The sequence below is a fragment of the Budorcas taxicolor genome, chromosome 4 (assembly GCF_023091745.1).
Source record: "Budorcas taxicolor isolate Tak-1 chromosome 4, Takin1.1, whole genome shotgun sequence".
In the NCBI taxonomy this organism is placed as follows: Eukaryota; Metazoa; Chordata; class Mammalia; order Artiodactyla; family Bovidae; genus Budorcas; species Budorcas taxicolor.
The window spans coordinates 78,019,102-78,040,583 of NC_068913.1; the positions used below are offsets into that span (position 1 = coordinate 78,019,102).

Consider the following 21,482-nt stretch of genomic DNA (forward strand, 5'->3'; position numbering starts at 1 on the left):
CGGCCCGCCCCCGCTCCCCTCCCCGCAGCCGGCGCGCCGTTCCGGGGCGTGTCCTCGGCCGCCGGCTTCTATATAGCGGCCGGCGCTCCCCGGACCGCCCAGATGCGAGCGCGGCAGCTATTCCACGCTGAGGGCCAGCCCTTGCCAGCCCCGCTCCTACAGCCTCGCTCAGCTCGCTGCCGCCCAGTCCCCGCGCCCCGCGGCCGGACGAGCATCCGGCCCCCGCGGCGGGCGCCATGCTGCGGGCACGCCCCGCGCTCTGGGCTGCGGCTCTGACCGCGCTGGCATTGCTCCGCGGACCGCCGGCGGCACGAGCTGGGGCGGGCACTGTGGGCGCCGGCCCGGTGGTGCGCTGCGAGCCGTGCGACGCGCGTGCCGTTGCCCAGTGCGCGCCGCCGCCCCCCTCGCCCCCGTGCGCCGAGCTGGTGCGCGAGCCGGGCTGCGGTTGCTGTCTCACTTGCGCGCTGCGCGAGGGTCAGCCTTGCGGCGTCTACACCGAGCGCTGTGGCTCCGGCCTCCGCTGCCAGCCGCCGCCTGGCGATCCGCGCCCGCTACACGCGTTGTTGGACGGCCGCGGGCTCTGTGCCAACGCCAGCGCCGTCGGCCGCCTGAGCCCCTACCTGCTGCCCGCGCCACCCGCGCCAGGTGAGCTGCCCGCGCCAGATGCGCTGCCGAAGCGCACCCCTGGGCCAAGGTCAGAGGTGGTGCTACTTCGTAGCTCTTCCCGCCCCAAGGGTTGTACATGGGAAAGCTGAAGCCTCAAGACGCGAGGCCGCTTGCCGGAGGTACCCTCCCCGACCGGCCTTCTACTCTCTTCGTTCTTTGAGTTGCGCGTTCTTGTAAATTGTAAAACTCTTTCGGCGAAAACGGATTATAGATTCCCTGGGGAGGGAGGGAGCAGATTTGGAGGTTAGTGGTCAATGGAGAGGTCCTGGACGGAGGAGATTCTCCGGCCATTCATGCAGGAGCCGCGCGGAAATGTGGGCGTGTATTGTGCGGCCCAATTCCGACTTGGGTTTCCCACGAACTAAGAACGAATGTGTCCGCGCAGACGATTCTTGCGGACCTAGAGGCGCAGGGGACGGGACCGGGTGCATTTGGACCGGGAATGTGGGCAGGCACGTTCTAGGAAATGGTACCTGGCTTTAAAAGTACTAAGATATGCACAGACCACAGTTTGCAAAGCAGTGTCCCGTCCAGGGGTGTCCCAAAACCAGGGAGGTGGGAACCGGGTATATCTTCTGCAGTCGGACAACCTGACGTTCAGAAAAAAGTGACTCTGAAGGTGGCAGGTGTTCCTCTAACTTTGAAGCATGCTTAGCCAGCCTCAGTCCTGTGAGTGCAGAAGTTTCCACATCGCTGAAGGCTAGGAGAAAAAGCCCCCACCTCCAACCTCCAGCTGGACAAAGCACAGTAGGCTAGCCTCCGCCCGCCCCCAACATCCGTGGCTGGAAGGATGGAAGTCCCCTTCTAATTTCCCTCCGTGCAGGTTTCCTCTCCCAGGTGAGGCTATTTCCTTTCCAAAACTAGTGAAAAAGGTAAAATTACAACTGCCTAAAACATATACTGGCTATAGTAGACTGTTAGAATTCCTGGATGTGTTTGACACTCAGGGCAGTTGGGTCATTTGCTGTGTGAGTACTTCACTGTTACTGTGCATTTTTGGAAATTCAAAAAGTGATCTTAGAAGTTGTTACAGATATTACCGTTTGGGGCCAGACTTTAATAGGCATTATGATTGCTGTCATAGGATCTCCATAGTATAGGTTGATGTAGTTTATTATAAAATTACATAAAGATCTAAGTGACTTCTCAAATTCACTTAAGCGGGGAGAAGTAAATTTAAGTCACAGTCAAAAGTTTAAGACAATTATCTGTGGCTTAAATGGAAGGGGTTTCTCTTTGTGCTTGTCAGCAGGCCTTAGAAAGAAACCAAAAGAAATTACTCAAGAGTTCTTGAAAAAGAAATGCAAATATATTCATTTACATATTCTTAGCATTCCCCTTTGGCCCAGTACTCCCTGAAAAGAGAAAACTAAGATGAAAGGAAATTGGAACCAAATTTAAAACTTACTGTATCGGATCTGAGCTTGATGAATTTGTGCTTTCCCAGACACTAGACCCTTTGGGAAATTTGCCACTTCTCTTCAAGGAACCGTTTCTTTTCCTGGGTGAGGAAATCAAAACCAGAGGGAATGGGGACTTCTCCAAACACCTCGGTGAGCATACCTGTCCAAAGAGCCTCCTGAAGAGAGCAGAGCTTCTGCAACAGAGCAGAGTATCTTTCAACCCTACTCAACCCTCCAGAAGCATTCTCCAAGCTAGAGCAAGGCATTTGCTCCTCAGAGCCCAGAGCCAGAAGCCTTGGCGGGCTTCCAGGAGGGTGAGCAGGCTGCCATCTCGATGGGTGTGTTCTCAGGAGGGTAGAGAACAGGTCAGCTGCAGCAGTACACTTGGCACCTCAGGTGTAGTAGACACAGGATCAGACAGTGAACTGAACCCCACCTGGGAGGATAGCCTCAGGGCACTGCTTGTCAGAGTGAAACCATCCTATGACGGTGTCATGGCTACATAGAACCAGACAAAAGGAAGGGGCTCTCTACTGGCCCTTCTCCCTTAACATCCCAGGTTCATCCAGGAAAAGAAATGGGCAGAGCATCCTGGCTCCACATCAGCTGTACATTTAATCCGAGTCCTTGACATTCCAGTGATATTGTGGACATTCCAATGCCCATAGCAAGTGTGTCTGCATTAGCTTGGTTACAGTCAGAGATCTGCAGGAAGGCTTCCTTTTCAAAGTGAAGCTCTTTGGAACAGATGATTGTAAGCCTTGAGAGATGGAGATGTCCTTGTCCCCACTGCTCCTGTGCAAAGGGGGTAGAAAGGACTCATCCAGGACAGTGCCCCAGGATGCACAGGGTCTGTGTAGCTTTCCTGAGTGTTCCAGACCCTACCTGGACAGTGAGTAAGAGTTGCAGCTGTGAACACCATATAGAACACTACCAGACAGGCCTCCTGAGTCCAGGTGCCTGAGGTAAAGCTGCTTTGCAGAGAATTCAGTTTCTCCATCTGAGCCCTTTACCTGGTACCGCTTAGGACAGGCTGGAATCAGAATCCCTGGGGCTTGCTGACTCCCAGGTGCCGCCATCACCCCAGTGCTTCTGATGCAGCAAGTCCAGGTGGGGCGAAGATACGCTTGTCCACAAGTCCCACACCCAGGAGGCCCGCTCTGAAGTAGCCCTACCAGATTTCTGAATGGGCCTGAGCCTTCACTGACTCAGGTCTGCCCCATCCTGGTGGAGGGTGAGAGATATGGGAAAGCTTAGAGCATGAAAAGCATTTTCTTGAGCAGCACATATTGTAGAAGCACATCACATTTAATTTTTAAAAGATGACTTCTTGAGGCCAAGGGAGTACCTTTCACCACTAATATTATGGAATAATTCTTTACTGTGGTGTTTTTTCTAAACTTATCTGTAATTGTGGAATCACGTTTCCGTGTAGATCAGACTTGATCGAAATAGCAAGATTTTGAAAAGACGGTCATCAAATATCAATGGCCGTCAAATCTGTGCCTTCTTGTGTCTTTCAAGGAAATGGCAGTGAGTCGGAAGAAGACCACAGCATGGGGAGCACGGAGAACCAGGCTCTCCTCTCCACACGCCGGGTGCCCGACTCCAAATCCCACCTTGCCCACACCAAGATGGATGTCATCAGAAAAGGTCATGCCAAGGACAGCCAGCGCTACAAGGTTGACTACGAGTCTCAGAGCACAGACACCCAGAACTTCTCCTCCGAGTCCAAGCATGAGACAGAATACGTGAGAGCTTTTCCTCTTGCTGATGTGGGGGTGGGGCCACCTGGCCTGGGTATCCAGAGATCACAGGGTCACCATTGACTCAAGAGCCCAGCAGTTACTCCGGTGGTCCTGCTGATGCACCGAGCAGCTGTGAGCCCCTCCTACAGAAGGGATATTGACCCTCCCCTGTGGCAGAGATCCCATGAGAATCAGTGTGCTGCTCTTCAGACCTCTGCTGGGCAGAGCAGTGTGTTCACAAAGCTGGCCTCTTTTTGTTCACTTGGCCTCTGAGTGTCCTGGCCTGTGTGCCCCTGTCCCAGTTCTATAGCTTGCCCTGGGGAATCATGAGAGAGACAGGGGGCTGTGGTTGGCATCTGCACGGGAACGGTGACAACTAAATCAGACAAAAGATACTCGAGGGGCACATGGTCAGTTCTCTGGGTGTTATGGGGTTTTATCAGACACAGAGTTCCCGGGTAACCCGTGCCTCCTCCCCAGGGGCCCTGCCGCCGGGAAATGGAGGACACACTGAACGACCTCAAGTTCCTGAACACACTCAGCCCCAGGGCCATCCACATTCCCAACTGTGACAAGAAGGGCTTCTACAAGAAAAAGCAGGTGAGCACAATCCAAGCAACTTGCTCCTATCCCTCCTCCGCTGATCTGGACAAGGGAACAGGCTTCCACCTGAGTCCTCGGCTGCAGCCCCTGCTCCCACCCCTGCCCCCCACCCACCACAGCCAAGACCTGAGGGGCTTCACATGAATGTCTTCTCACTGTCTGTGACTCCTTCCCAACCCACAAGCAGTGTAAGGCCTCCTGGGACCCCTTTACTAGCTGTGGAGGGACCAGGACATGTTAGCATTGCACCATGGAGGGACATTTTTCATCAGCAATTGTAGAGAATTCCCAAGAAGCCTGATGTAATGTCCTATGGCAGGAAGCTTCTTCTGAGTTCCCATGTCAGACCCTTGTACGCCCATGCCTTCCTGATGGTGCCCAGCTGTACAGGATCAGACACATGGGAGATGTGTTCATTTGAAGGCATAGGGAGTGCACCTGTGTAGATTTCAGATCCTGTTCTGACAGCATCTCAACTGACTTTTTAGTGGGACAACTCCTACCGCAGTACCTACAGAATTAATCACAGAACAGTACAGCCATGTTCAACATGTTGGTGGCAGTGGCCTCGATCAGTGATCACTGAACAGGTCTCTTTGGCCTTTTTGTATATTTCTATTAATCATTTATTCAGCAGACTTACCCTGAGAAGATACCACATACACAGGGGCATTGTCATGCCTCCCCCATTCAGCAGAGACTTTGCAGGGCCAGCGGGGTCTAGTGTCCACTCCTGTGAGACCCTGAGGGACACAAAACCACCAGGTCCCCTCACTTTGTGGGGCACTCACATCCACCCGTCGTGGCCCCAGACACACACTGTGCACACAAGGCCTTGATCAGTTGTGCTTTCTGAGGGTAGCAGGGACTGCGCTGGGAAGCCATCCTGGGTGCTGACCACCTGCCCCATTGATAGGACCCCCAAGGTGGGGCCTCTCCAGGGCTCATTTAATCTGTGCTCTGCTTGCAGTGCCGCCCTTCCAAGGGCAGGAAGCGAGGTTTCTGCTGGTGTGTGGATAAGTACGGGCAGCCCCTCCCGGCCTTCAGCATGAAGGGGAAAGGGGACGTGCACTGCCTCAGCACGGAGAGCAAGTAGACTGTGGCCACGTAAGTGCTGGGGACTGGCAGGGATCCGCGGGGGCGCAGGACCCGGCCCTGGTGGGAGGGACACCTGTAGATCCCAGGGGCTGGTGACCCAGCAGCTGCACTGGCCTGGAGGACAGTCCTACACACACAAGACAGAGCTCTCAATTTGCCCAGACAAGAGCAGGAAAGAGGGCCTGTGGCCAGGTTGTCTAAGAGACACCTCGCATGCATGCTCCCACTAGGCTCTTCTGTCCATGGGATTTTCCAGGCAAGAATACTGGAATCGGTTGCCATTTCCTTCTCCAGGGAACCTTCCTAACCCAGGGATCGAACCCACATCTCTTGCATTTCCTGCATTGCAGCTGGGTTCTTTGCCACTGCACACCTGGGAGGAGACACTTTGCTTCATTTCAAAGAACTTACAACACTTAAACATTCTTACACATGCAGTGTAAGATTTCCAAAGTTAAGCTTTTCCCCCATGAGCCTCATGGTTCATTTAATTACACATGTAAATTGTTTTCATCCAAAAGCACTTGTTGAAAGAATGAGTTTCTAAAAGATAGTAGCATTTTTTTTCTGATAAAATACATTACAGCTATCCTCAGTCAATGACTAGTATCATTTTAATATAGAGTTTACTTAAGTCTAATATGAATGGAGACGGGAATGGCAACCCACTCCAGTATTCTTGCCTGAGAAATCCCATGGACAGAAGAGCCTGGCGGGCTATACTCCATGGGATCGCAAGAGTTGGACATGATTTACTGACCAAACCACCAGCACCACCAAACATAAAATTGGCCTTGTCCTAATTATACTTTGTTTAGTGACACTCTTAAGAGCCACAGAAAAATCAGATCAATAAGATGAAAGTGTATCTGATTGTAGTATAAAATACCGCTTTTAATGAAAGATCTTATCAAAGATTAGTTAGTATCGTTTAAAGCCCATGAGTCATACTTAACACTGCACTATCATAGAACAAAACTCCTCAAGCAACAGGTACCAGCCCCAGGTTTTAGCAAGGATGGGAACAATGAACATGGTTTTGGTTTCACTTTTTGTTGAACTTTTGTTTTCAGGCTTTATGAAAGGTATTTCCTTTGCAAACTAGTGACTGGTTTTGACTTGTGATTTCCTTGATTTTTGAGCAAGTTCATTAATAAATGAATCATTTTCTTTAAAAAAAAATCTAATATGAAAATGAAATTTGAAACCATCATGTGAAAGAATAAAATCATATTTCATTTTGTTTTCTTTTCATAACTGAGAGCTACTGGGAGAAAAAAGATAAATATATTTCATGGTCTCAAGATAAATTTAAGTAAACAGAAGAAAATGTCATTTTTAGTGATCAGTTCTGTTTCCTTGCAAGTTAAAAAAAATAATTGTAATTTTAGGGCAACTATGTTAGTGGACATCGTGGGCATCTCATGGAGTTCTCTGCTTCATTAAAAAGTGCAGAGTGAGCCCCTGCTCTGCCAAATGTGTGGGTGTCATGCCTGATTATCCCAGGGTGGGCGTTGAGCCCTTTTGATTTTAGGGAGATTTATTTCAACACATTCCTTTTTCTTTCTGTTTTAGTTAATGTGGAGCTCAAATATGCCTTATTTTGCACAAAAGACTGCCAAGGACATGATCAGCAGCTGGCTACAGCCTCGACTTCTATTTCTTTTTGTGGTGAATTGATTTTTTTTTTTTAAACCAAAGTTTAGAAAGAGATGTTTGAAATGCCTAGTTTTCTTCCACATGGTGAACCTGGCATCTTTCCACTTTCCAGTAGTCAGTGAAACGCTGTTTGATTTTTCTCGTTGCTTCCTATAAAAATACTTGTAAGCTCAAGCACGGTGGTGCAGCCGTAGCTCACACTGCCCTGGGACCCTCCCCACCTGTTCACCACAGCCAACCCTCCACTTCATGCCTTAGCAACGGGTGTTGCTCATGTAGACTCGCTTCGTCTCCACTTGTAAGACGAGACAAGGCCTCATCAAGAAGAGGAACACCCTGTCCTTTAATGCCTACGCATCCCCACACACCCACCTGGGGCTACCCGGGCCACGGTCCCTGGACCAAGAAGATATCTGGTATCTCCAAGGGGCCTGAACTGCTTGGAAACAAGTGGAGAGAATCAAGTGGAATCTTGTTTGAAAAAAAAAAAAAAATGACAAGAATTTTCTAGGGAACTCTGGAAACCGACAAAGGCGGGGATTTCTGACCCTTCTTTGTCAGGCAGCTTTCTGAAGACGCGGGCTTTGCTGAAGCCCCATGGGGCAGGGGGGCAGGGCGACAGCCAGAGGCATCACAAGTCATAGCCTGACTCTCCAGATGACTGCGGAAAACAGTGTTTTCCTACTCAGCCGTTCAAGAGCAAGTTTATTCTTGAGGATAAGCTCCTTGAAGGCAACAAAGGTTTCTTTTCATCTCTCCCCTTTTGTCCTCCTTGGCACAGTATAAAAATAATCCTCCTATATAACCTGGAAGACGAGTGGCTTGTTGGGGAGCCGGTCAGGGACACAGGGAGCACAGAGCATCGCCCTTGCTTGGTGCACTTGGACTTCCTCCTTTTCTTTCTAAGTCACAAGTACACACAGAGTACCCTCTTCCTGACTGTTCACAGTATATACGTCATCGTCCAAATATGATAGCACCTATACTAGATAATCCTAGATGAGTTTTAAGCGTTGCTAGAGAATATAAACACAGCCACGACCGAAGGAGGGGGCTTGTGCACGAGGCTCAGCCACTTTCCCAGGGGGCGCCCTCCCAAGTCTGCAGAAGAGCAGGGAGGGGTCCCTGGCCACCCCCCTGCAGCCTCTGGTTGGATCCACGCTGCACACAGCCCTCCTGGAGAACACAAAGGGATCTCAAAGATGTTCCGCCTACCTATTAGCTTTCCTTTATTTTTTTAATTAAGTTTTTGAGGAAAAAAAAAGTATTTTTGAAAAGTTTGTCTTGCAATGTATTTATAAATAGTGAATAAAATTTTTACCATAAAGAAATCCCCCTTCCTCCAGTTTTTGTGTTACTAACAAACAGGAGGGCAATGGTGTTCCGGCTGTAGTTGGAACTTTCCAACTTTCCCTGCTTGCGTCTCTGGCAAGAGAACCCAAGGAGGCGCCCCAGGGTTTTGCTGGTACCCATGGGGGCACTGGGTCATGTCTGCAGTGAGCTTCTGATTCTAAGAGGCCAGCTTATTGACCTGAGTGACCACCTGACCCTTGTGGCCTTTAGATTGTATCCCCTGTTGTCCTGTCTGTCACCACTCCAGGCAGCCTTCATGGCTGAGCAGGAGAAGGCATGGAACACTCTGGAGCATTTGCCGCACATCTTTTCCTGTGATCCGCTCAGCCAACCCCTCTCTGGTCTGGAGAAGGGAGTGGATGAGGCCAGAAAGGGATAGAAACCCCAGGAGACACTGGGTGGGGTTCCAGGGTCTCCATCCCCTCTCCGCAGCCTTGGAACAGTTGCCCCTTGTCACAGAGCCTCTTCAGGCAAAGTTCTGAGCCTGTGACTTCTGGGCATCAAAGGATGAAATGCACATCAAGGAATCTCCTGTTTAGAACCGTAACTGACCTGTTAGTAGAACATCTAAGGTGGGCCCTGCATCACAGAGCTGTGTGTGATGAGCAGAGAGCTCTGTGGGTGCTCTGGGCACCAGGGGTGTGGGAGGTGGTCCTGGGGACCTGGGGAGGAACCTGGCAGGCCCTTTGGAGCCACCATGAGCCGTGAGCTGCCCAGGATGCTGACTGTATAAGCCCTCTGGGCTTGTCTTCCTGGAAGCCCCCATTCATGTGCCCTCTCTTATCCTCATTCTCCACCTCCTTCCACACCTGTGGTCACCTTTTCTTCCAAATGCTCTCCTGCCACGTCCAGTAAGCACATGAATTGCACCCACCTCGTTCTGCCCATACCTTCCCTTCCTCGGTCACCTAGGTAGACCTTCCACCCTCAGGCTTCAGCTCTCACCAGCCCTGAGTGCAGGTCCCCAGCCACCAACCCCAAGGGCACAAGGAAATGAGTGATGGGGCTCTCTACTCACCGAGGCCAAGGCCAAGCGGTTGCTATGACAACACCTTACCAGGATTCAACCAGAAAATGAACACACTAGGAAAATCTCAATCACTGATGCTGACATGGGTGTCATGAAACAGGGTTTCTCTAATGAGGCAACCTGTCCAGAGTCATTTTCTTATGTGGTCCAAACTTGAACCAACCGTACTTGTACAGAAACTTAGCAGAAAGGCCTAATTGGAATGTGCCCAGAGACCACTAGGACATTTTAAACTGAAATAACCTCTGTAGAAAGGAATATTATGCCACTACTAAAATGTTTTTGATGTTAACAAGACATAAAAATGCTCATGGTGAGGTAAAGGAAAAGCAGAATGCAATTATATTCTGTATACACACATACACACACACAACTGAATGGAAATACACCCAGATGGTAACCTGGTTATACTTTGAATGTAGATAATGTCCTTATTTTGTTTCTATTTCATTACAATTTCAACAACTTCCATAGTGAACAGGAATGAATTCCTTTTATTTACCGAAGTATCCTGCTGGGGTGTGGGGGAGGGGCGGCCCACTGCCCAGGAAGGCATCTGTTCCCAAAATTAGGGGTGAGGTGTCTGCCACCGTGGCCATCTCAGGCTCCCACTCCCACAACCCCACCCCAGCCACACCCCCAGCACTGAGAATGGCCTGGCCTCCTCTCCCAGCCCCACGTTCCACCAGTCATGTCCACGTTTTCTATCCTGGAACCGTCCGTATGCAGAGAACAAAACACAGGATCACTGCTCTTGTAGAGAAACATAGTAAACGAGACAAAGCAAGTGGGCCGTGCCGCTGGTGGGGAGTGAGTGCAGGGGAGCCCACGGGGGAGGAGTAAGGCCCAAGGCATCATTGCTGCTGGTTTCCCTTCCCTTTGTTACCAGCTTAGGTCCTTGGACTCCGTAACCAATAGAAACTGGTAAGAGGCCCGATGAGAAGTTCAGGCTAGGGCTCCTGCTGCAGCACCAGGGTGTGAGAGCAAGTAACAGGGGTCCTTGCTGCCTTCCTGAGACAGGTCAGAGGAGGGGGTGCGCCTGCCCCTTGAATGGGGTAAGGTTAGGGGCCGATAGGCGGGCTGGAGGGGTGGCTTAGGTGGTCCGGCCACCCCCTTGGTGTGCAGGGATCATGCACAGTCCCCCACTTTTGCTCCCAGAACCTCAGAAATGGCAGTTGGGTTTTGGCCTTTTTGTATTCTGTTCAGTCACTCAGTCATTTCTGACTCTTTGCGACACCATGGACTGCAGCACGCCAGGCTTACCTGTCCTTCACCATCTCCCGGAGCTTGCTCAAACTCATGTCCGTTGAGTTGATGATGACATCCAACCATCTCATCCTCTGTCGTCCCCTTCTCCTCCTGCCTTCATGCTTTCCCAGCTTCAGGGTCTTTTCCAATGAGTCAGCTCTTCGCATCAGGTGGCCAAAGTATTGAAGCTTCACTTCAGCATCAGTCCTTCCAATTCAGGATTGATTTCCTTTAGTATTGACTGGTTTGATCTCCTTGCAGTCCAAGGAACCCTCCAGTCTTCTCCAGCACCACAGTTCAAAGGCATCAGTTCTTCGGTGCTCAGCCTTCTTTACGGTCCAACTCTCACACCCATACATGACTACTGGAAAAACCACAGCTATGACTAGACAGACCTTTGTTTTCAAAGTGATGTCTCTGGTTTTGAGTATGCTCAGTTTTTCAGAGCTTTTCTTCAAGAAGCAAGTGTCTTTTAACGTCATGGCTGCAGTCACCATCCCCAGTGATCTGGAGCCCAGGAAAATAATGTCTGTCCCTATTTCCATTTTTTCCCATCTATTTGCCATGGGGTGATGGAACCGGATGCCATGATCTTAGTTTTTTGAAATGTTGAAATTTAAGCCAGCTTTTTCACTCTCCTCTTTCACCGCCATCAAGAGGCTCTTTAGTTTCTCTTTGCTTTCTGCCGTTAGCGTGATATCATCTTCATATCTGAGGTTATTGATATTTCCCCTGGCAATCTCGGTTCCAGCTTGTGATTTATCTTTAATTTCTTTTAAAGCTATTTTGTAGTTTTCAGAATGCAAATTTTGTATTTCTTTTGTTAAATATACTACTAAGTATTTTATTCTTGTTGATACTATTATTGTGAGTGAAATTTTCTTAATTTCATTTTTTGATTTTTGCAAGCAATTAATTTTTATGTATTGACTCTGTATCATTTATTAGTTCTAATAATCTTTTAGTGGATTCTTTAGAATTTTTTGTGTATAAGATCATGCCATCTTCAAACAGACACAGCTCTACTTCTTCCTATATCTAGATGCCTTATATTTCTCTCTCTTGCCTAACTTACCTGACTAGCACCTCCAGCACAATGTAAGCAAAGTCATGAGTGCAGACATACTTGTCTTGTTTCTGACTTTAGGGGAAAAGCATTTAGACTTTCACCATTAACCATGACGTCAGCTGTGGTGTTTTCCAAGATGCCTTTTGTCCGCTTGAAGAAGTTTCCTTCTATTCCTAGTTGGTCGAGGGTTTTTATCATGAAAGGATGCTAGATATTATCAAATACTTTTTCTGAGCCTATTGAGATGATCTGTGGGGGTTTTTATTTGATTTGTACTGTTTATTACATTAGTTGATTTTAGGATGTTAAAACAACCATGGCTTCCTGAGGTAAATCCCACTTGATTATGGTGAACGATTATTCTAACATGTTGTTGGACTTAGTTTGCTAGTATTTTGTTGAGAATTTTTGTGCCCATAGTCACAGGAGATTTGGGGCTGTAGTTTTCTCTTCTTGTGATGTCTTTGTCTGGAGTGGAATCAAGGTAAAACTTTTATGAATGTAGGCTCATAAAATGAATTGAGAAGTGTTCTCCCATCTTCTAACTTTTGGAAGAGTTTGTAAAGAATTTGTAGACTTTAAACATTCGGTAGAATTCTTCAAAGAAGCCATCTAGGTCTGGGCTTTTATTAATGGGCAGTTTTTTCTTTCCCTAATTCATTCATTTCACTTGTTACAGGCCTGATCAGATAGTCTAATTCTTCTTGTGTCAGCTTGGGTAGTTCGTGCGTTTCTAAACTGTTTCCATTTCATCTCAGTAATCCAGTTTGTCAGTGTACAGTCGTTCATAGTATTGCTTTACAACCCTTTTTGTTTTTTGTATGATCAGTGGTGAGGCCACCTCTTTCACTTCCGATTCTACTCACTGGAGTCTTTTTTCTTGGTCAGAAGAGCTGACGATTTGTCAATCATGCAGATCTTCTCAAAGAACAAGTTTTGCTTTCACTGATTTTTCTCAGTTGATTTTCTTTTCTCCATTTATTCATTTATTTCCCTCTAATCTTTATTATTTCCTTGCTTCTGCTAGATTTAGATTTGGTTTCACTTTCCCTTTCCATTGTCCTAAAGTTTTTTTGAGACTTTTTTTCTTAATAGGGGCATGTCCAGCTGTAAATTTCCTTCTAAGCGCTGCTCTAGCTGCCTCAGATTTGAGGGAGTCCCAAGCTCAGGAAGTAGGGACGTGTTATCCCAGTTTAGACCCATAGAGTCAAAAGCATGAAAACCAGGGAGAGGTTCCATTCGTACCTTCTTCCTCTGCTGGCTGTGAGGCTAAGAGCAGCAGCACTCCAGAACTGACCCACCCACAGAAGCCATCCTGTTAATAATGCTTATGGCCTGGATCAGACATGGAAGAGTTTCCAAACACATCTGGGGCAGAGGTCCTTCTGTCCCGCCAAGGAGCTGTCCCCAGAGCCAGTGCCCCCAGACACCTGTGTGCACCCGTGGGACTTGCTGTTGTGACTACGTTCTCCACACATGGGTGCACAGCTTCTACCAGTGAACAGAGAGAGCTGCCCCCTGACCCAAGGGAGCTGCTGAGAGGTTGCTGGAGAATCAGGTGGACGCAACAAGAAAAGATAGGTAAGGGGCACTGAAATCGTGAAGGACCCTTAACTCAGACTCCCTCACAAATGCCCATCAACTCCTGATTCGTTTGAGAGAAACTGGAGCTAGAAATATGAGACACGGTGGCAGGTTATGACCGATCCATGAGAGCATGTTCAAAAGCCTTGGGACTGGACAGGGCTGGGCCCCGCATCCAAGACCATATTGATACTTCTATAGTTTAACTGATACTTTCAATTAACCACCTAAGCAAGGTAGATGAAAGCCCCCAACTTCGGTTGAGATGAGGACCTCTGTAGGCACTGTTCTGATGGTACCTTCAAGTTTAGAGTTGAGGCCTTTTAGTTTTGCCCAGAAGATACCTCCCACATATCATGGGAAGGGAAGACCACCTTCCCCCAGCTCTGCTCCTGAGTCAGGCCCTCAAGCTGGGTCCTACAGGGGTTTCATGAGGGCTGAAGTGCTGAGAATGCTTCCATTGCCTTCGTGGGATAATGGTGACCACGATGCTGTACACTTTTACCAGGGTGGGATGAGGCTATCTATGGTTGACTCACATCAGACTGACTGGTACAGTTTAAATGATGAGTCTGAGAGCTGAGTTCACAGGGAGCTCTGGGGACCGGGCAGAGGAAGGGAGCAGACATGAGGTCAGACAGTGAAGGGGCAGACCCAAGATGGGGAGCCCAGATCAGGTAGGGACCTGGTGGGATCCACTAGGAGGGATGAGATGTCCATCCAGAGGAGACAAGGAAGGAACAGTCAGCAGGGCAGGCAGGAATGAGGAAGGGGCAGTGTCAGGAAAAGCAAGCCGAGAATAGTTAAAGAAAGAAAGAAATCCACAAAACAGAGGACTCGCGCTGTGAGCTCAGGGCTTAGTCAGGCAAACAGAGGGGCCAACGGTGCCGTCATGGAGGACACCACTGGAGCCTGCAGAGGACAGGGTCGGGCAGAATCAGAGAACAGACAGGCGAGGGGGAGGTTAAGGAAGTGATTCTATCTTGCACTGAAAATGGGAGAAACCCCGGCCTGTTTTCAAGAGGAAGGGGAAGAGCTAGTGGAGAGCTTAGGGCTTGCAAAGGGAGGGGTGCCCTGGGCAGTGGGGTAGGCAGAGCAGACCTGCCAGCTGTGGGTACAAGGAGGCTGCAGACTCTAATCACCAACGCTGCACAAAGAAGGGGCAGGATGGAGGACGGAAGGAACTCAGGAAGGAAGAAGACGTTATGTTCAACCAATGTCCACGACAGTAGCAATGTTCCAGGGTGGGACATTTATTCCATGTTTACACTGTGTTCCCATGATTGACAATATATCCAATGCATATTTTAACATTTAATGACATCATCACATGTGGCTTTGACTACATAATCAACATTTAAGTTTCCCTGCCAATTTACGCTAAACACGGTAAATAAAGTAAATCATTCTTACATGCAGCTTAAACATCCTCCATTGAATCACTTGAAAAATATCATTGCTACTTGCTAGGCAATATTTTCCTATGCTCTTCAAGACAGAAGCATGAACCCCTGAAGAGCTAAAATACAAGTATTTACATATAACATGATGGGAAGTGTTTCATGATATATAAATTAATATAACACAAGTTACTGTGTAGAAAAAATAAATTTATGGTGAATAAATAAACTACAAGTAATATGTGGAGTATAAAAAAGTAATTCCTACATATATATACATATACATCTCTCTATATAAAAGTGTGTGTGTATTTCAGAGTATAAATATACTATGTACTTAAATATTTCATGTGCAGGAATTCAATCATATTGCATCTGTTTTCAGTTCTGTAAGTTAAAATACTGTTGGCATTGGGGGTCCCCTCTGATGGCCACAGACCCCAAGATCCTCTTCCCACTCCAAGGGTAGACACACCAACAGAGCCCAGGCTCTCCCTCCAGCGACGTCTCACACTGCAAAGAGAAGGATCAAGGTCAAGAGCGGCCCCAGTGAAGCTGAGGGGGAGGGGAAGTTCCGTGCTGCCCAGCTGAGAACCAACTGTGAGCAACCCAGCCCCCCAAACTGGCTGTGACCGTGACTGAGGGCAAAGCCTACATCACAATGGAGACAAAGATCAAGTGCCCGGTGCAATAAGGACGTCGGGTGTGTGTTGAATGGTATAGCATGTGCGCAACTGTTTGCTTCACAGCCCATACATCAGAGCTACTGAGCCCAGAGGGAGCCTGTCCATGCGTGGCAGACGTTCTCTCACAAATTCCTCATCTGTTACAAAGCACTTCCTGGTCCTCAGTTTCCTCCAGAAATACTCACAGAATCTGGGCTTCACTGAGTCTGAAAGCGCTCTTCAAAATTAGGTCTTGGTTTGTTAATCTCATTTATTATCCAAGAAACAATGCTATTGTATTGAATTATAAAGTTCATTTACTTTCTTTTGTAGGGAGAAAAATGTGAGAGATGTCGAAACAGATCATCATTTTCCTAAGTAGAGTTGTCCCCTTTCTCTCTATTATGGTGAGAAACTGAGATCCTGAGGGGCCTGTGAAGGCCCCCACCTGCTCATACTTGCTGGATGACGGAATAACGCTCAGCCCAGGACCCCTGAGTCTAGCGGCCCCCACTGACGGTAAGCACCGAGCTGATCTTCCGGCTCCCAGGGGCTAGTGGCTCTAGTCCCAGAGAAATTAGTCTACATGACATGATCAGTTATGGGGCTTCACGGCGCTTACTTGGAGCTGGACACCCTGTTCACTGAAAGACTGGCTTAGCAGACGTGTGAGTAGCAGGGGCCATCCTGTGAGGATGCACATACCTGTTTGCTGTGATAGAATCCATTCTTGTTGCAGTTTGGCAGATAAAATTTATAAAGTTTGTCTCCTGCCTTCTGCTGCTCCCTGGCTAGTCTGTCCAGCACTTTGTAGAGTTCTCGCTGGCAGGGCTCCTAAAAGGATAAATTGACATTGGGATAAAGGACAGGGTACTGTCAGCCTCAAGTGGAGGTGGAGAGTGAATGTAGAAGGTTTTATGTGGGCTCTGAGCACAGGCCTGGACCCGCCTTCCCTGGGCCTCACTCTCTCACCTGTAGAAGGAGGTGGCTAATCTCTGTCCTAAATTATTAACATAAAAGATGGGAACCCCATGCCCTCCCTTCTGAACATTCACTAAGCACCTAAAGGAGTCAAGAGCATCACTAACCCCATGAGCTCTCTGACTCTCCTGCCTCCCCTCCCCACCATGGATAATTCTGCCACCAGTCATCTGGGCACAACTTTGTGAATGGAGGACTTAGTAGCAGAGACTTCTAAATTTTGTACAACTTTCCTCTACAAGGTTAGTTCACATAAGCCAAATTCATTGAGGATTAAGGCATTCATTTGAACAATCTGAAATCAGGATGAACTTTTCCCTATTGTTATCATTTCCAGATGAAACTCTGAAGTGCCTAGAAAACAGTTCCATCCTCCACTGTTCTGACGATGCGTGTTTGCAGAAGTGATTTTTGGGTTCACAAATGAACCGTCACTCCAACTTTGATTCTTTGTCGCCCTCAAGTGGTAGAACTGAAAGCAGACACCAATTAAGATGCTACCCGGAGTTTGTGTTTAAGGGGGACAGAGTTTTCATTTGGGAAGATGAAAAGGCAAAATACTGTGAACGTACTTAAAGCCACTAGACTTTATACTTTAAGATGGTTAAAGGGCTAACTTTTATGTTATGAATATTTTAACACAATTTCTTAAAAGTGGGGAGAAAGATGCAACAGGAGAAGAAGATAAGAACAGCTTAGTGCTCTTTAGACACTGCTAGTCTGACACCCTTATTTTAGAGATGAGCTCAGAGACATGAAGTAATGCATCTAAAGTTGCACAGCATGGACTGCATTTTCTTTCTATCCACCAGGTTCCTTTGTTGAAACTGGGGAATGTATGCTAGGCTTTGGGGGAGGTATGTGCTTATCGCCAGGGCTCAGGACCAAACTGGCAGGGCCCAGCAGGTTCAAGCTAGAGGTTCCACCTGCTTCAAGGGTCTCACCTTCCACTTCTTGACATCACTGATGTCAAGAGCCTTCAAGCTCTCATAATTACTGATGGCATTCCAGAGGATGGGCAGGTCCTCACTGGACTCGGTCATCAAGTGGAAATTGTCCAGAAGCTGCTCCTGAGTTATCTCTGAGCTCTCTGGGGACACATTCTCTGGGTTGGTGGTGTCTTTTGTATCTGAAAATGGAAAAACAAAAGCCCATGAGCCCCCCTCACTGAAGCATCTGCACTTGTGACCCCCTGAAGTTGCTTCCCTTCCCACAAAACCAAACAGGGACAGGATGGTCATACTGACCCAGAGTTTTGCCTACTTCCTCTTTAAAGGAACTTTTAGTGGTTTCTGGGTAGAGGGGTAACCCAACAGCAATACCAAAGGCAAGAGTGCCCTGTGATTCTGCTTCTAATGTAGCCAAATGCACATTTGTCAAAGCCTGGGCAGAGCCCTGAGAAAGCCATGGAGCACAGTTCAAATGGAGAAGGAAATGGCAACCCACTCCAATATTCTCGCCTGGAGAATCCCATGGACAGAGGAGCCTGGTGGGCTATAGCCCATGGGGTTACAAGAGTCAGACACGACTTAGTGACTAAACCACAATTCAGATCCTCACCCCATCCTCTTCTTTCCCGTCCATAACATGGGCATTTTAGTAATTCCCTATGAACAGGTGGTAGGGTTCATTCAGAGGTGGGGTCTACGCTGCAGTTCTACTCTCTTCTTTTCCAGGGACTCTCCCTTCCCACAGTCAAAGTGACTTCTTTACAACCCTGGGAAGAGGAGAGAGGGTCACCAGATTTCATGCAGGGGGTCCTAAGGTTTGGGTTTGGTACATGGACAGAATGATGGAGAACTGGATCTCTTGTGGGACTCCCCTGGAGTGGGGGTGCCCTATCCTTTGAGGGCCATGGAGATGACTCCATTTCATTGACTCTGAAGGCAGAGAACCAGAAGAAAAACCGTGTCCCCTCCAGCAGATCCCCATCAGGACAAAGAGCCACAGAAAGGCTCCAAGAATCACAGAACCACATTGGACACGCAGCTGCCAGGACAGGGAGGTAAGGAGAGAGGGTAGAGAAGCGGGTATTTCCTCTGCTTCTCACTACAAATAAATCACTGCTAAATTCGGGAAAGCTCTAATTGTCAAGTTCTGAGCAGGTGGCACACACATCAAACACCGTTTTTCTATGGCAATGAACGCAAGTACCTAAACTTTCACATTTTGTTCTGTAAACATCTGGTAAGCACATAATGGTCTGCACAGGACGTATATTACAAAGGACATTCCAAACACTTCCCAGGAGGCCAGCAGGATGGGCTCCCACTGCAGGCCTTTAGGAAAATGGCAAAGAGGAGAGCCAGGGGCACCTGGAGTGGCACCCACTGCCTGGGCATCCCCATGGCCTCCCTCCTTTCTCATGTCCAGGTTTCTATAGGTCAGTGGGCTGCCAAGGGGGCTCTGGGCTCCCTCCCCAACTCTCTCACCAAGTTGTGTGTGTCCTCCCTAATCCTGAGCGCCCCTACAGGACCACACAATAGGGTTCATCTAGGCGACTTAAAAGCCTTTCCCCTTCCACGCTTTGGCTGCAAGCTCTGAGCCTGGCCGGGTTTGCTTTCTGCTGGCTTTGATGGAGCACCCTTCCCTGCCTTGCTGGAGCCTCCTACCCCATCTGCCCCAGGGGAGGAACCCAGGTGAGGAGACGGTGGTACCTGTGGCCTCATCGCTGGGCGTGGTCATGCAGGCGCCCTGGCCTCGGGTGAGGGCGTGCAGGGGCCTCGGCTCCCCCGGGAGGGCGCGGCAGCTGAGCCCGCGAGCGCAGCGAGCAGTAGCCACGCCGCATGCAGCTCCGAGAGGCAGAGCGCACATCGGGCAGCAGCCGCAGCCCGCGGACCGGGTGAGTTCCGGGCAAGAGGCGGGCACGGGCGGGCAGAGCGCCAGCCTCTCGGCGGAGCAAGGCGCACAGCGCCAGGGTTGGGGAGCGCCGACCGTCGCGCCGAGCTGAACGGCCAGCGATAGCAGAAGCGGCCAGGCTCGGACAGCAAGGACTTCGGGCATCTCCAGCGGTGGGTGGCAGACAGGAACCGGCGCTCGCTGGGCGGTAGGGGCGGCTCGGTTGGCGGATGCTGCCTGAGTGTGGCGGTGGCTCAGGAGCGGTGGCCGATGCTCGCTGAGCACCGCGTGCGCCTTTTGAAGGGCGCGGGCTGGGCCACCTCAACCAGGGGTTAATGATTGGCAGCGCCGCGTGCTCGAGGGCAGTGTTCAAAATAAGTTTGTTTTGTTTGTACTTGCACAGCCCTGCGCAAACCGTGGGTGGAAGGAGGGCAAACGGTCCACGTTTCAGACTGTGTTTGTCCTGTTGTTAAGGTTCAGACCTGGAGCCAAAGTGCAATTCCAGCCAGGAGCGCACGGCCACGTGAAGGATGGCGCTTGCTTGTTTTGTTCAAGGGACGTCTTCAGGTTGAGCCTGTCAGTGCTCCCTGGACGACCTAGGGAAAGCAGGAGAGATGAGCTGGACAAGGCCAGCCCACTGGTCAATTTTCAAGTAGGGAAATCAAGGCCGGGGAAGAGGAAGGAGCGCTTTGAACCTAAGTCTCTAAAAGCCTTGTTTCTCAGTAGCAAAGCTGGAACTGTTTCTGCTTCTGCAGGAAAAAGACCAACAGGCCCCTCGGTTGCTGTCTTGAGAGCCTGTCTCAGGAGGAAAGAAGGAGGGAAAGGGGCAATACCTCCCAGGGCTGATGCCAAGCTCTGCAGTCTCACCATAGCCCCCAAAGCCCAGTTAACAGAGCTTCCAGAGAGTAGAGGGACTCAGAGCCATTAAGAGAAGGGCTTAATGGTGGTCCAGTGGTTAAGACTCTGCACTTCCATTGCAGAGGGCACCTGTTCTGTCCCTGTTTGGGGAACTAAATTCCTACATACCACATGGTGTGGCCAAAAAATAATAATAACCATAATAAGTTAAAAAAAAAGAGAGATAGAGAGACAGGGCCGAGGCTAATGAACTGAGGGCAGACCCCGGTTTCCTCTGTCTTTCAGCCTCAGATCAGATTTTTATCAGGAATCGATGATCATGGCTTTCTCTTTTGTTAAACTTCCTGTCTCTAGATATCCTCTTAGATGGAAAGAAAAATGTCACTGTAGCTTCCGAGACAGTGAGAAATGGGCCTGCTCCCATCCAGACACCAGGCACTCTCTCTGGCACCCAGTCCTCGGAAACCAGGTAGCTATTGACAAGAAAAAGGCAGTTCTATATTTACTGAGAGAGAAAAATCTCCAAGGTCTGTAAGATTAGGCAAGTAAAATTTCCAAGTCAAGTAAAAATAGGAAGGCACAGAATATGCTATTGTTTGTGCACAAACAAGTAAGGTGAAGGTATGTGCCATTGTGATTTTAAATGTATGGACTATTTTAAGAAGAATGTGTAAGAAATTGGCCTGCCTTGCAGGGGAAAGTGTGAAATTAGGTGACTAAGGAAGAGACTGGTCTTCCCTTCACACTCTTTTTTTAGCCCTCTGGATTCACATTATCTAGTAAATACTACATTCTTTGGTATAATCAGGTCCTTACATTATCAGTTATATTATCTATCTCAGGAATCTTGCGTGCTAAATCACTTCAGTCCTGTCCAAATCTGTGCAACCCCATGAACTATAGCCCACCAGGTTCCTCTTTCCATTAGGTTCTCCAGGCAAGAATACTTGAGTGGTTTGCTGTTTCCTTCTCTAAGGGCATCATCCCAACCCAGGGATCGAATCCATACCTCTTATATCTACCTGCATTGGCAAGCATGTTCTTTACCACCACCACCACCTGGGAGGCCCCATCTCAAGAAGAACCGAGTTAAAATTAATTTACTAGATCTTTTTCCAGCCACTCACTGGCTCTGTGGCCCTCACCAAGTTACTTGCCTTGTGTTCTGCCTCTATGTATCAATAAATTGTCACACACACACACACACACTTCTCCTTGCCCCCAGCATCTCCTCAGCAACAATAAAATTAAGGTTGGTGGGGAAAAAAATTGCAATTGG

At 48.8% G+C, this 21,482-nt stretch overlaps 2 protein-coding genes across 2 annotated transcripts; one reads left to right on the forward strand and one right to left on the reverse strand.

The window, feature by feature from the left end:
- Nucleotides 1-236: 236 nt before the first annotated feature.
- Nucleotides 237-8,450, forward strand: IGFBP3 (insulin like growth factor binding protein 3). The gene is made up of 5 exons (XM_052638786.1): nucleotides 237-645; nucleotides 3,594-3,820; nucleotides 4,298-4,417; nucleotides 5,391-5,527; nucleotides 7,094-8,450. Exons 1-4 carry the CDS (start codon nucleotides 237-239, stop codon nucleotides 5,514-5,516), a joined length of 882 nt encoding a protein of 293 aa, XP_052494746.1. The 3' UTR covers nucleotides 5,517-5,527; nucleotides 7,094-8,450.
- Nucleotides 8,451-15,242: 6,792 nt separating this feature from the next.
- On the reverse strand, nucleotides 15,243-19,510 carry IGFBP1 (insulin like growth factor binding protein 1). The gene is made up of 4 exons (XM_052639186.1): nucleotides 19,165-19,510; nucleotides 17,452-17,636; nucleotides 16,232-16,360; nucleotides 15,243-15,374 (listed from the first exon to the last, which is right to left on the reverse strand). The coding sequence occupies exons 1-4, from the start codon at nucleotides 19,508-19,510 to the stop codon at nucleotides 15,243-15,245; spliced, it is 792 nt and encodes a 263-aa protein (XP_052495146.1).
- Between the last annotated feature and the right edge of the window lie 1,972 nt (nucleotides 19,511-21,482).

Bases quoted from the DNA above. Each gene is read 5' to 3' on its own strand.
- IGFBP3 (XM_052638786.1), top strand. From the start codon at position 237: ATGCTGCGGGCACGCCCCGCGCTCTGGGCTGCGGCTCTGACCGCGCTG. The intron at 3,821-4,297 runs GTGAGAGCTTTT...CCTCCTCCCCAG, and splicing joins CCAAGCATGAGACAGAATAC to GGGCCCTGCCGCCGGGAAAT. The intron at 4,418-5,390 runs GTGAGCACAATC...CTCTGCTTGCAG, and splicing joins GCTTCTACAAGAAAAAGCAG to TGCCGCCCTTCCAAGGGCAG.
- IGFBP1 (XM_052639186.1), bottom strand. From the start codon at position 19,510: ATGCCCGAAGTCCTTGCTGTCCGAGCCTGGCCGCTTCTGCTATCGCTG. The intron at 16,361-17,451 runs GTGAGACCCTTG...TTATCCTTTTAG, and splicing joins GTGATGTCAAGAAGTGGAAG to GAGCCCTGCCAGCGAGAACT. The intron at 15,375-16,231 runs GTATGTGCATCC...TTCTCTTTGCAG, and splicing joins GATTCTATCACAGCAAACAG to TGTGAGACGTCGCTGGAGGG.